This window comes from Diadema setosum, chromosome 13 (genome assembly GCF_964275005.1).
Source record: "Diadema setosum chromosome 13, eeDiaSeto1, whole genome shotgun sequence".
NCBI lineage: Eukaryota > Metazoa > Echinodermata > Echinoidea > Diadematoida > Diadematidae > Diadema > Diadema setosum.
Genome location: NC_092697.1, coordinates 3775520 through 3790523, shown reverse-complemented (window position 1 = coordinate 3790523; position 15004 = coordinate 3775520). Strand labels below are relative to the sequence as shown.

The window sequence follows — 15004 nt, the reverse complement described above, 5'->3', positions numbered from 1 at the left end:
GAAACCCAACCCCCCATTATACTTATAGGCCTACTGTATGTGCGGGACTTCCGCGAGTGCGACGTGCGTAAAAGTTTGGGACGAACATCTTCGGACGTCTTGACCCACAAAGGTACGTGATGAAAAACGCTGAAAAATGATGTTAGTTTTCGAATTTTCGACCCATTTTATAAAACAAATGATGCACAGGATTATTTCGTGGCGTTAGTGTAGGCGTAGCTCACTCTCGGGTATTTACAATGTAGTGCAACATGCACTCGGCTTCGCCTCGTGCATGTTTATACCCTCGAGTGCACTACGCCTACACTAACGCACTCTATCCTGTGCATCATTTGTATACTAACACACGCATACACAATCATGCATGCACCCACACAGTGCGCCAAACCGCTGATTGCGACACTCCACCATGGTAGGTGTCCAACCCACCGACCGGGTCCATAACGACCGACCGCGCATTATAATGGCATTGCGCGTACAGAAAGAAAATGTACGCATGGGATCCTACGCGCAACGGTGTTCGATTCTTCACTGGGCTACGCTACCGAGTAAAATGTGGCGAAAACAACTAAGTATTCCCTCTAAATTACCGAAATTTAGCAAAATCGAATAAGGTTTATCGTGTAACTACATATAACTAGGCCTACCTTTGCTGACTCGTTATTAGATGTAGAGTATCCTTCCGTAATAAATTTGACGATTTTGACCGCAAAATTGTCACCGCCGCTTGTACGATCGTGCACACACGTTACACATATGTACATACACATGACATAAACATTTTGTCGCCCGCTACGACCGTACGAGTTGATGCAGAAACGAGAAATGAATGTGAAAAAACAAACCGACTCATCTAATTTATTTCAATTACGATGAAAAGTATCCTAATGAAAATCAAGTTAAATTCATCAAACAGTCCTTCAAAAGTAATATCGAAGGATTCAAAATATATTCAAATATTACTGGGAAAAAATTACGACTAGAAAAAAACAGCAGCTTGTCGAAAAAACGCGTTTAAGTACGCTTTATACGTATTGTCAATAGAGGGCGGGGTGGTCGGTCGATATGAGCCGGGCAACTGAGTGCGGAAAAATGACACCCCACGCGTTCACGTTCGTAGTCGAAGCCGCCATCTAGAGCGCGTACCTCAGATCGCATTTTCAGTGCGCGCTTGTGAATCCGGAGTATTTTCTCCACACGTGAGTAAAATTTCAGGCAAATTGTGAGATTTTTCACGTTTCTATTGATAGAAAGACGTTAGGTGTCCGATATTATGAACACCCAACCATACTGAGTATAAAATTTAATAAGAATTATCTGCTGGGTGTCGAAATCTGGGTCCTGTCGAAAACTGGTACGCTAACGGTACGTCCGTACGTACGCGGGTACACTGCATACGAATACAGTCCAGGAAGTGGACTAGCTAGAGATCCGAGAGTGAAGTGAACTGTCAGGACGCGGGGGATTGAAGCAAAAAGTTTTGAACTACTAGTAATATAATCAGCGTTTACATTTTATTGCCTATTAGGCATTTGGCATCAGAGTAAGCACATTGTAACTGCTCTGCAACAACTCAGCTGAGAAGTTTAATTTTGAATTATTATTTTTTCCGACACTTTTTTGTATTTTTTTTAAATTCAGTGTGAAGTGCTTTCTGAATTCATCGCATAAGCCAGTTCGGAGTTAGCTCATGGGCATATTGGTACGAATGACCTTTCTTTTTTCTTAGTTGGTTAGGGGCACTTCACTCGTTTTCAGAGCGACGCTAATGCATAATATAAGCTTTACGTAACAATTTATGGGATTCATCAATCCCGTTCAAACAAAGAATAAACTTGCGTAGACCAGATGAATGATCTGTCAATTCACACTTGAGAAAGCATCCATTCATTATTTTGCATTGGATGTATTGACAATCTCTTTCTATTGATATTGCCAATTGCTGTCAGGTGGATGCGCTGGCTGAATAATCATTACATGACAGATGCTTATCCCAGTATTTAAAAAACCAACATGCCTGTTGGTCCCAATGACCTTGTTTCTGCTCATAGAATGCGCAAAGTGGAACTCCGAACTGGCTTATTGCTTTAGCGGGCATTGGATTAGCACGCTATAGGCCTTATGAGTTCCAATAATTTGCGCAAAAAAAAAAAAAAAATCGCAAAAATTAGCTCAATTGTAATTTTATCGGCCATTTTGAATTTTGGGGGGTTCTGCGAGGTAATGGGACATCACCATTACTGTCCCACTTCTCCATTCATTCATAAGTTATGACAAAAGTATCAAAGATTTTCTTAATATTTTCTTTAGATTTCAGATGCTCTATATATTCAACTTTCTCTGATGGACCATAATGAATAAATCACGTCTAGTGATGAAACTCTTCATGCTGAAATATTCACACACTCACACACATAGGGCCTACGCACACACGCACACACACACACACACACATTATTATGATATGTTTGTAGTAACAGGGAGGTGAGTCTCACCTCCCTGGTAGTAGACTAGCCTATGTATATTATAGTTACTGACAGTTTGTTCCACTTTACCCCAACCAAAATGTCCCGCTACTCCCAGGTGGAACACTTCACCCCGTTCAGAAGTTGGCTTTTTTTTTTTTAATCAATAACACAATATGGGACTTTAGGAATAAGAAGTAACAACACATATGAGACCTAGCATCCTTTTATTGGGTCCGAGACATGAGTGTCCATTCTAAATATCAGAAAAGTTATACGAGAAAATTCATCAAATTTTTGTCCCACTTCACTCCACTCAGCTCTACTGGGCCTCCCAGTATTTGTAATAATACACTGCAATTGGAATCAGGCCAAGAGCAACCAAAGAATGAACACAATGACTGATAGGAACATTTTGCATCCATATTGAATAGATTAGCGGAGTTCGCGATGAAAATGGATCGCTGGTCGACTTGGGATCATTATGCAAACGGAACCTTTTACAATGGACTTTTATATGGGGGGCCTTTAAAGGGACATCGTAAATTCTTCGTCTCACAGAAATTTTCGATGAATCAATGTCACAAGCATCTCACACTTTCGCAATTCCCATAACCACGAAATTCTTGCATATTATGTTTCGGGATATTTATCTGCGATCTGTTCTGAGGGTACAATAGAACCATATGACCGAACTCTACAGCTAAGGTTCAAGGTTTACTCGTACAAAAGCCAACTAACACGTGAACCAACACGCACGTGCCCAGCCTACTTGTCTAGTATTCATGTTAGTGGTAGGCCTGCAATGTCATTGAATGTATTTTGCGGCGTTTTTGTCTTTTTTTTTTCGCGGATGATTTCTCGTGTCAGTCGGGAAGGATCGAAGGCCTCGATGGAGCCTCGGAGTTGAAGTTTGCTTTTCCTTCCCTTGGCAACCAGCGGTATGCACCTAGAATCACCGAATCCTTCATATGTGTAATTATGACTCTCTCCTTGCATTTCATGTTTAAATACCAAGACTGCGAGATTGAGGTACTGAGAAAGCAATAAAACGGATTTTTTTTTTCCCATGCTCACTTTCAATTTACTTCGGCAATTAAGAGTCATGAGAGATATGAGGTCTATATGAGATATGATATGAACGTTGGTCATGATAATCAGGAGTTTCACGGGAATTTATGATGATAAAACGGAGGGGAAATAAAAGATTTGCCTAGAGGCACTCACGTGATGCAGAGACTAATACAAGACTGCAAAATAGATATTGTAAGCCACTGTCATGGTCATTTAAACAGTAACCTGTTTGCCCTATGACAAGTTTATAGGATGTCACTATAGATTTCACTGTGTAATAGCTGTATGTGCAGGATATTCATTTTTATTGTTGATGTCCTGATGAAAAATAATGGACTTATCTCATTGGCTTTCTACTAATCTCTATGTCATAGGCCGGATCACATCTAATATCAGTTTATGTTGTACTTTATTAGCAATGTAAAACTGAAATGCCTGGTGATATTCTTGATAAAAAATTATATCATATCGATCATGGACTAAACATAATGACTCGATACACACATACACATCGTCACGCGCACACAATATGCCTACACTCTAAAAACGCAAATGTTGAATCAACATTTAAAAGGGCCGAGGAGTGACAGCATTTTTTGAAGTGTTGCATCCAACTTTTAAAATAACATTTCAAATGTTGAATCTAGCAGGAAAACCAACACTTTGAAAATGTTGTCACTCCTCGGCCCTTTTAAATGCTAATTCAACATTTGTGTTTTTAGAGTGTATATACTGGACTTACATTATAATCACTGTACAGAATGACTATCAAAATAATTCTGGGGGAGATAGCAAAGGCGACATGCGTATGATGAAAGAGAAATGCACGTAGTTTTTGTATGATGTGATGTATTCTAAAGTTCTGCAGCGGTTATTCTGAATAGCTCAAGATTACGTTTAACTTGTTGACCATGTTGGCTCCCATGCACACACGTGAATACAACAAAAGTGTGGTATCTGATGTTTTTTATTCAGTCAAATATTATTTCAAGATGTAGAGAACAGGCAGCGTCAAAAAAAATACACTAAGTTTGTCATCGCCATAAATTGGCAAACATATAATTTAATACACACAGCATAATTAATTATATTATAATCACCCAACTTAGCCGAGTAAATTATCGTTCCAACCCATTACTAACAGTGCATTGTTTATGCCAAAAACGAGATAGACAGACAGACAGACAAACAGACAGATAGATAGATAGATAGATAGATAGATAGATAAATAGAGAGAGAGAGAGAGATAGACAGATGGATGGATAGATACAGACAGATAGATAGACTGATGGAATTATAGATAGATAGATAACTAAATAGATAGGTAGACAGAGAGGGAGAGAGAGAGAACTGTATTATAATTTGTATTTAATGGAAAATACATTTCCACACGTCATGAAAAGCAGGCAGCAAAACAATAAACATGTAAAAGTATACACACCGAGTGTATCATCCTAATTATTGGCAATCTTTTAACATACTCTATTTGGCTAAGAATTTTTGTCGTCCCAACATAATATCACAATGCATGATATAGTGTCAAGAGCTAGCTGGATAGATATAGATATAATACATAATAGATAGCTACACACACACACACACACACACACACACACACACAGACACACACACACGCACAGAAAGAAATACAGAAACACTACTTCGAAATCGGATAAAAAAGAGAAAGTTCACTTACAGTATATAATGTGACCTTAATATATTGGCAAATATTTGAATATTACACATTATAACTATCTGATTTGGTTGAAAAAAGAAATGATTTTCATCCTATCACAATGCATTATTTAGTGCCAAGAGATAGATATAGATAGAAATTGTGCATTGTTTGTGTCAGGACCTATAGCTATAGCTACCTATATAGATAGATAGATAGATAGATAGATAGATAGTTATATAGATAGATAAATAGATAGATAGACAGGGAGAGAGAGAGCTGCAAAATGCATAAAAGTACATCATTTTTCTAAATTGGCAAACTTATAGATATACCCTAAATTGGCTAAGAAAATTTGTCGTTCCAACATTATCACAGTGCATTGTTTGTGTCAAGATCCTAGCTAGAGTATATGGATAGATAGATAGATAGATAGATAGATAGATAGATAGATAGATAGATATAGATGGATAGATACACATACACACACGTGCACAGAAAGACTAATACTTCGAGATGCAGAAAACAGATAAAGCAGGAAAGTCCAATAAGTGTTTGACCCTAAAATGAATTGGCAAACTTATCAATATTTCTAAATTGTATATAATACAACATAATAATATTATCCGATTTGACTGACAAAAATATTATTTCAACCAACCACATTGCATTATTTTGTGCCAAGATATATTAGAGAAATGATGCATTGTTTGTGCCAAGAACTAGCTAGCAAGCTATAGATAGATAGAATACTTTGGTAAGTACACCAAGAAATGTGCCATCCTAATACAAAATAACATTGGCAAACGTACAAATAATACAATGATGATCACGCGATTTGGCTGAGTAAACCTCCGTTACAACTGATCACAGTGCATTGCTTGTGCTATATTATGGCATGTATGGGGTTGATAGATATAAAGTAAGAAACAATGTATATTGTTTTTGTGCTAAGATCAAGATTGATAGATAGCCAGTGAAATTCATATGTAGTTACCATTAGGAATGATAAAATGTGCTTTGGTTTGAATTTGGTTAATAAGTTGCTCCACTGGTGAATATACCCAAAGCCGAATATTTAAAAGTAGACATAATACTGACCATGCCAACACTTTTAAAGTGAGATGATAGCTATCTGCACCAAATGAAACTGGGCTGGTGCGTCAGTGAAAGATAATAATAAAATAATATACACGACATTGATACCTATTCCAGGTATCAAAACAGACAGTACCAGTATCCACAATTCAGAGAGTTTATTGCCTACTGCCAAATCTAAAGACGAGCATTATTCACACAAATATTCTTGCACTAGATTCACATCGACTGATTATGACGAGGTACGTAAAGACTTCATCTTTTCATGTCAAATTGCAAAGAAGATTTTGAAAGCAGCAATTAAGAAATGAAATTTGAGAGATTTGAAATTTGAGATAATCTATAGATAATAAGACAACAATTGAGAATATTCCCTTCCATTGATCAATTCTATGTTACACTTTGTCCACTGTTAACATGTTGTCAACATTAAAGTCATCAATAGATGCTATAAATAAGGTGAAGATGATACTATACAATCTTAATCTCTGCTCATCTTGATGCACAACGTTCTGAAATGATTGTTGTGAACGAGTCCTTGAGATGAACACAGCATACGTGCAGCAAGTATATGACTATACGCAATGTTTATAAAGAATCATAATATTAGCGTATTTCTTTACTTTTCCTGTAACGGGAATATTAGCCAAAGAAATTCAAAGTGCACCATTACTGAGATTAGACTTTGGTTCGAACATCATGTCTTGATCATGGTGATCAGGCAAGGTTTTCTGCACTGTTTGCGAAGTGCTTATCGGCTACATTCGGCAGACCTGCGTCTATTAATTTCTGCCTCAATAACCATGGCAACGACTTCTCCCCGGCATCTTCCACTTCTCTCCGCCAAGCTCGGAGCATTTTCAGCGCGCCTCCCTTGCTTCCGGCGTTCAACCGCCTGATCTCTTCCTCGTTAAAGCCTAGGGCCACTCCAAGGTTCTGCGTGTTGTCCTCACTTCCTGCGATATCCCTGGCCACACCCTTCATTGTGGTCTCAAAGTTGGTTGGTGTCGAGTTGTGTAAGATACTGCAAAGTAAGTAAAATAAGATCCTCTCATTTTTAGACATTGTAAGAGAAGGGATTTTTGTTTTTAAAGTGGCGATAGGGTGATAATAGATCGTTAAATTTCCTAATTTCCTACATACAGATGTACGTAGATGGATGGCAAACAATATTAATGAAAAAACAAATTTTTGACAAAATGTGGAGTACTGTAAATCTTAAATCTTCGTTTATATCAAAACAAAGCATACTATGCACAAAGTCTTTTTTTTTTTTTGCTTTTGATGGCTACATTACATTTCATTTTGACATAAATGGATGTATTCGCAGACTTCAAATGGTAATCAAATGAAATTTCGAGACATGTTCCTACTCAGATAGTACGTTGGAGGAATGCTTGATACTTTCTTTTTTACCTTTTAAAGGAAATGTGTTCAGACAAACCTATGACATTTCATCTCCTTGACGTTCTATATATGAAACTGCGTGTTTGTGTGTATCTCTGTGAGTTTGTGCAACTTCTGTGCATCCATGCAAACTGACACAGCCACACCCACCCAAACACACGCACGACCACACATTTTCCAAATGCTTCTGTTATTTCATTCGTTGCTATGCATTGTACATGAATGTTTAAATGTACAAAATGAATATAAGAAACATTTTTATCTCCTCCCATGGAGTACACTTGAATCATTCTACCTGAACATTAAGGTAAAAAGAATAAAATGTCCAAAATATTCTATATAATATCTACATGTAATATCACACACACACACACACACACACACACACACACACACAACACACACACATAAAACAAACAAACGAGCATAATACATTGCTTACAACGTCAAGACGATAGGAATGAGTGGCACCCCAGCCAACACGTAGAAGGTGAGAGTCGGCAGCGTGTGCACGGTGTGCGCGTAGACACCGAATGACATGACCTTTGCGATGAACTTCACCGTGTTTCCGATGCACGCCCCGTAAGTGAAGACGGACGCTGGATATGATAGCATGGTAGAACAAGAGTAATTACTCTCGATATCACAGATATATGGTTGTTTGCTCAAGGAAAGTAGAGTGTGATAAATTTTGAAGCTTTATCATCTTTGGTTCTTTTGAAACTGAAAAGATGCAGTTCAGTCATTTCTGTGAAAACATCTTTAGTTGTACTTTAGAAGGGCAAATACTATTTCGTCATGATATCAAACACACTTTGATTGCCATAGAGAACCTATTAACTTTATGGGTCCTTCTGCTTTTTTTTTAATCGAGTCTCTGAAATGTCAGATGCAATGGATACTTCTACCTATAACGACTTCATGAAACTTTTATTTATCACCTGTTCGTTCATGAAAAAAAAATGGAAGCAATATATTTCTCAGAATAGGCCACTAGATCGATGGTGCATTACAAAATCTAATGCTGTACAACATTATTACTATATCTTATGTATACTAAGGTGTCGACGTACAGGTTGAATTGCAGTAAATAATTTGCACTGCAGTACACCAATTTCTAACAGTTTTGTAGATTGAATGGTTGGAATGTTAGTATGAGATTATATACGATGCAACTGTCTTTGTAGTTCTATCAATTGTATTCGAGGAGGGTCATGAGGTTACAAGCACATTTAGAGCATAATGTTCAGTATCAGCCTTTCTGATGTCACAGTGTCGCCTTCGTCGAAATTTCTGAAATGAAATTCCGGCCTTTATGTCATTCTAAGCAGTCTCGATACTTGAAAATTTTGAATAAAGATTAATGTATATAAGACACGATATTCTCTGGCAAGTTACATCATAACAGGTGTGTACGACCCTTAAGGGCTTTGCCTGAGGAAGCGCGGGTGCCATAACGGAGTATTTTAACGGTTATAGTTGGTTATTCCAAATAGGTCGTTATTCTGAAGGTTATTCTCTAATCCGGAAACGAAATAAGGTTTGTCATTCTGAAGGTTCATTAGTAGCCTACACACTTTTTTTTTCATTTTTGAATTAACGAGCATGTGGGAATACGGAATTTGTGTGTTTTAGAATAGCAACTCTTCGGAATGACGAGCATCACCCCCTGTAAAGATAACTTGGAGAACTGGGGGCCAGATTGCTATGGAGGATAAATCTCTTACCTTGCTCGTGCTCGTCCACCATCTTAGACATGAGACCGCGGACGAGCGGGGCGATGAAACTGGACATCGCACCGGCTACCACACCTGTATAGACGGCGATGACGGGTGGTATGGGAGAGAGAGAAAAGATACACGTACACGGATTATCAAAGTAGTCGTATTCACTACAGGGGCGTAGACAGCAGGGGTATGCATCCCCCAGCTCACAAGGTGGGGGATGCCACGTATAATCACATTTCTTTTTTCAAATGCAAAAGCTCAACACTCTCTCCTTTGTTTCAGCGCCATAAACTTTATAGTACACAATGAAAACACACGCGGAAAAAGAGGTGATTGCAGGTACCACAATAATTAGCCATTCGTAATGTCCTTGAATTCATTTTTTTTTTCTTCTTTTTGATTGAACATTTTCCAAATTTTCACCTAAAAGTGTGCACCAGATCGTTGAATTTCAGTTCTAAAAATGCAAAAACTCTATGCGTGTGGGAGGGGGATACACTTTCCCCCATCTTCCCCCATCTTTCCATTTCCATAAACCGACTTATGGCGTATATTAGACGCGGAAAACTATATGTGACAAATACATTAGCCATTCACGTTGCCTTGAATGCTCATTTTTCTTACTTTTCGATTGACAATATTTAAGATCTCCCCCCAAAAGTGTGCAAAAAAATCGTTGAATTTCAGTTTTAAAAGTGCAAAAGCTCCACACCATCCCTGTTGGTCCACTTCACACAGACTTATAGCACAAAATGAAGACACACACACGGATTGCAGATACCACTAAGCCATGTCCTTGATTAATAGTTTTTCCTATTTTTCGATTAAAATGTTCCAAATATTCACCCCAAATGATGCACCAGATCATTGAATTTCAGTGCTAAGAAATGTTAAATCTCCCCAGTCCGGGAGGCAGGTGGGGATACCCCCTCCCTACCTTGAGTATTCCCCACAAAATATTGAATATGATTATTCTTCTTCCCCCTAGAACCTGGACCGCCACTTTTCCTTTATACACTATACGTATATGACTGGGCGTGGGTAATGTGTATGTCGTTATTTGAACAGTGTGATCGCCTCTTTCGGCCGCAAATCCTACTCCTAGATCTTAGGACCTGTCTGCGACGTTGATTCAATGCAAAAAACTTATAAATAATTAGGCCTATCTTGTTTGGCTGAAACCAACACGCCTTTTCGAGATTGCCTGCCGTGCAAGAATAAGATCGGGGCTTCATGGATTATTTTCTTTATGTCCTCTGTTATTGATGTAAATTTGGGTGACTGGGGGATGTCGCGAATAACACGTGATTACGCTTTTCTCGGGGACTGCGTTGTCGACTTCATTCATCTGTCGCATTATGTGCATAATAGAAGTGAGTTCCTTTTTCTATTAAGGGGGGGGGGAGGCACAAAAGGATATAATCCGTATGTCCCTTCTAGGACCTATTTAGTTTTTTTCCTTTTTCTCTCAATTGAGGTTCGAATGACTAAAAAAAAAAAGGTGACCTCCTTAGTGGCTTTTTAGTTTTGTATCTTTTTTATGACTTCTTCTCGGGGACGGCATTCTTTATATGCTTTGTCAACATCATTCTGATATTTTTCGCATACCAGCGCATAACATGCGTTGGCCTATTTTTCCTTTTTTTTAAAGGGGGGCTTAAAACTCAAAGGGGCAGTCAGTTTCGAACGCTGGGGCACCTTTTCAGCGATGGGAAGGGGCACAAGACAACAAGCAACAAGCAATTTGGGGCACTTTTTCAGCGAGGAGACACAAGACTACGCGGGTATACCCAATTTCGATCACATGGGTAGGCTCCTGGCTGGCTACTTTTCTATGTAGTGTGTCAAAAATCAGAGAATGGTTCATTTTGATTAATCCCAAAGGAGAAGGAGATTAACCCTTAGGGGTTTAGAGATGCAGTATTTATAATGCACGACTGTTCTCACACAATCCTGCGATTTTGGCCTTTGTTCATTTTCCCTTTATCTTCTGGTAAAGGCCGAGTGCCAAACTGTATATGGTGCACAGTGTTTTACCATGGGCTGCACGAATTGACAACACATCAAAGAGCAAACATTCTAGGGGACTTCATGATTCCAAGTGAAGCCTAATTCTTGCCTGACAATATCATTCAACATGATAATTCCTTAATAAGTCATTTTGAACCATGATTCCCAGCACAATGCACATTGAAAATACTGTATGACCTAGTTTAGTTCATGATTTCCAGCAGTTCCTTCTATAGGTGAAATCAGTTCAGTCAGTATGAAGCTCACATTCTTTACAAAACTCTTTCATAGAATTTTCTTTACAAAACTCTTTCATAAAATTTACTTTCATGGCCTTCACCACTGTCCAATTGTCGAGTTTATTTACACTTATCTGAATGGTGTTTGCATTTTCGTTTTCCTGCATTCCAACAATGATAGATGATCTACGGTACAATACAGTATTCACTTCCAGCGATGGGGTGCATATTATCCTAACATGCATCGTTAATTAAACACAATAATATGACTTGGTCCAGTAAAAATTCCGTGAGAGTTGCCTGAGGGGCTTTCAAGCGTGTTGATTGTTTTCTTCATTCTGAATTACGTATCATTTCTTTATTAGTTGTATATTTTAACCACGTTCATTACCGCATGATTACTATACCAGTTAGTAGGGCCTACATATTGAATGTGTATTTGTAGAATAGATGAACAAGAACAAAATTGACTATAATAACTGTAGAAGAAGATTTCAAAATGCATCTTAATACCTCAAACTTTTTTTTTTTTCCCTCTGGCTTGCAATATTTTGCATCTTCGTGTGAGAACTTCAATCTAACAACCATTATCAAAGTGAATCGAAATTCATTGTGTAAACCGATGTTTTGATGGTTTTTAGATTATAACTATTTATTTATCATTTCTATTCATTTAGTGCAAGGCATAGCGTGATGAAGTAAAACGATATGGCCCACTGGCGAGTAAAGTAACCACACTTACTTATATACAGAACCGTCGTAGTCTTTGCAAAAGCCGTCACCATGCTCATTGCCATCGCACTGAACAAGCTGGCGTACATCATCCAGTAATCATTGCTGAAGTAGTAGACTAACTGACCACCTATAATCGATCCTGCAATGCGCCGAGAGAAAACACAATATTGTCAATCATCTTACCTCTGTCAGTTTGAAATAGTGGATTAGTCATCCTTCCAATTGATTCGTGGAAAAACATATAAGCCTACAGAGTGAGATATATATTAGAGAGAGAAAAGAAATGAAAACACACACCGAGAGGGAGAGAGAGAGAGAGAGAGAGAGAGAGACGAAGAGAAATGGAAAGAGAAGATACTGAGCGTATGTCCTGTGCAAGCGGCTCTGTTACTCAAAAGAATTAGTACCATCTATGAAATATGCTTTTAGAAAAAAAAATCAGCTATGCGAGTAATTACAATATTTCAAAACAACTATGGCATCTATCACCAGAAATGGCGTTCACAGAATAATGTCTTTCAGCGTAAGCACGACGTATAGAAACTTGATAAGAACGGGACTCCTGTACGTCTTTCTATTAAAGAATTCCAAGGTGTCGGCGTTCTTGTTTCCGCTCTCATAAACGTCAGTTGACACGTCCCCCCCCCCCCCCACCCTATCCTATCCGTTTGATTCGATATGAAATTGACCTTTATGACTGTAAGCGTGTATTATTATCATTTCAATGCAGTAAAATCTATCACAAGCCAATTAACGAACCAGGTTTTATTTACTGTTAAGGGCGCCACATATTCCTGACTCAGATACAAGCTCCGTCTGTGCCCATCCATGCTTACCTACTCCCGGAAGAACCAAGGACGCAGCTGAGAAGAAGCCAACGTCCAGGGCTGACCAGCAGAAAGGTTCTGCGAGCCCGTGGAGCACGACGACGCTCTGGCAACCGGACACGCTGATGAGGCCGAACAAGAGCACGCAGCCTGCGGCGACCAGCTTGGCGCTGCGGGAACGGTTGGTAAGGCTGAAGATACTGCAGGTACTACCCGTCCCTTTTCCCTCCGCTGCATCCGCCGCCGCGGCAGTCGTTTTGGCAGCGGCATCCTTGTTCTTATCGACTGTTTCGATCAGGATAAATGGTGAAGCAGCGTACAATAATGCTAAAACCAGCAGAATGAGCGATAGCCAATACGATGATTCGTATCCGAAGTAAGAAATGAGATAGCCATTCGATATCTGACTGGACCCGTTACCGAAAAAGTACACGACCTCGGTGACTGCGATTCGCAGTGTCCTCTGTTTTTTGTTCGTGGTGTCCGCTATGTACGTTTGGGCCCCGGCGAAAAGGAGAACCACACCACCAGATACCCCTTGAAGCAACTCGGCAAGGTAGAACGTCCACAGAGGAAAGTGAAAGTAAGAAATGAGAAGGAACAAGACGCACTGAACAATGAACCCTACACAGGGCACCAGCATAGTGACCTTTCTTCCAACGACGTTACTGATGGCGCCAACGAAAACGGTGGTGAAAAACGCGGGAAACGTCGAAATCGCGTAGAGGTACAAACTCCATACGGCTGTCTGACGTTGAATCTCGTCTTCAACCTCAGTGTGATTGGCATGGGCGCACAGCGATTCAGTCGTAGAGTTGGTTACGCCGAAGCTAAAGGGCTGGTGATGCTCCTCGCTGATGCGAGTTTTCAGGTACTGCAGTCTCGTTACGATCATGGCTTTCCTGGCCAGTGCTACGAACAGCAGTACGGGCTCGACGGTGATCCACCTTGAGCGAGCACGAGCACGATTTCCATTTCCTTTCAGGGCGTCCTCAACGACATCACGACTTTGGACTTCATCCGCGAGGGACGGCGACATGGCCGTGCAAAGTAACGCCGCGCTCTCTTCCTAAGTCCTGCAAAATATCACATAAAAAAGAAAGTCATCATCTGTAATTGCAAAGTTTTGCAATTTGCATAATTGGCACTTGTATTTTTGTTTGTTTGCTTGCTTGTTTATCTATTTTCTCATTAATTCTGCCAGAAAGGTACGATGAAAATGTACATAGACCTATTCATGCAAAATTAAAATTATCCATAGAATATATATATTCATTTAATAAAAATAAAAACTGGACTCGTTGTCTATTTCAGGGTAATTTCTCTGAAAGATTTCAAAGATATCTCTGTTTTTCACGGGGTCCAGTATAATACATAAACATCGACAAAATGTAGACATGATTCGTCACACAATGGCAAGTGGATACATAGAAAGCACATATAGACAACCAATCGGTAACCAAAATTTGCACAATGTTGCAGACCAGTTAGCGACCGGTTGTCGAGAGGTAGGCGACGGTTGCCAAACCATCTGGAGCCAACCGACTGAGCCTTGCTAGAACCTTGCGAACGTTTTGCTAAAAAAAAAACCCAACAACAACAACAAAAACAACAAGGCAAAACAAAAACAAAACAAAAACAAAGAGTAGAAAATGTAGATTAATAAGCTACTGTTTGCAGAAAGATTTGGGAGTAGCATCTGATCAGGGACTTCATGAAAACTACCAGAAATTGGTCGTCGATAGGT

The 15004-nt window shown here is 39.3% G+C and overlaps 1 protein-coding gene across 1 annotated transcript; it reads right to left on the bottom strand.

Annotated features, from left to right (window-relative positions):
* Nucleotides 1-7029: 7029 nt before the first annotated feature.
* On the bottom strand, nt 7030-14296 carry LOC140237099 (proton-coupled folate transporter-like). The gene is made up of 5 exons (XM_072317038.1): nt 13267-14296; nt 12438-12569; nt 9447-9530; nt 8162-8318; nt 7030-7336 (listed from the first exon to the last, which is right to left on the bottom strand). Exons 1-5 carry the CDS (start codon nt 14294-14296, stop codon nt 7030-7032), a joined length of 1710 nt encoding a protein of 569 aa, XP_072173139.1.
* Between the last annotated feature and the right edge of the window lie 708 nt (nt 14297-15004).

What these genes read in the sequence shown, in the direction of transcription:
- LOC140237099 (XM_072317038.1), bottom strand. Translation starts at nt 14,296, where the DNA reads ATGTCGCCGTCCCTCGCGGATGAAGTCCAAAGTCGTGATGTCGTTGAG. An exon ending in CTTGGTTCTTCCGGGAGTAG is followed by an intron (nt 12,570 to 13,266) that starts GTAAGCATGGAT and finishes GGCGCATTGCAG; the next exon opens with GATCGATTATAGGTGGTCAG. An exon ending in TACGACGGTTCTGTATATAA is followed by an intron (nt 9,531 to 12,437) that starts GTAAGTGTGGTT and finishes CCGTCTATACAG; the next exon opens with GTGTGGTAGCCGGTGCGATG.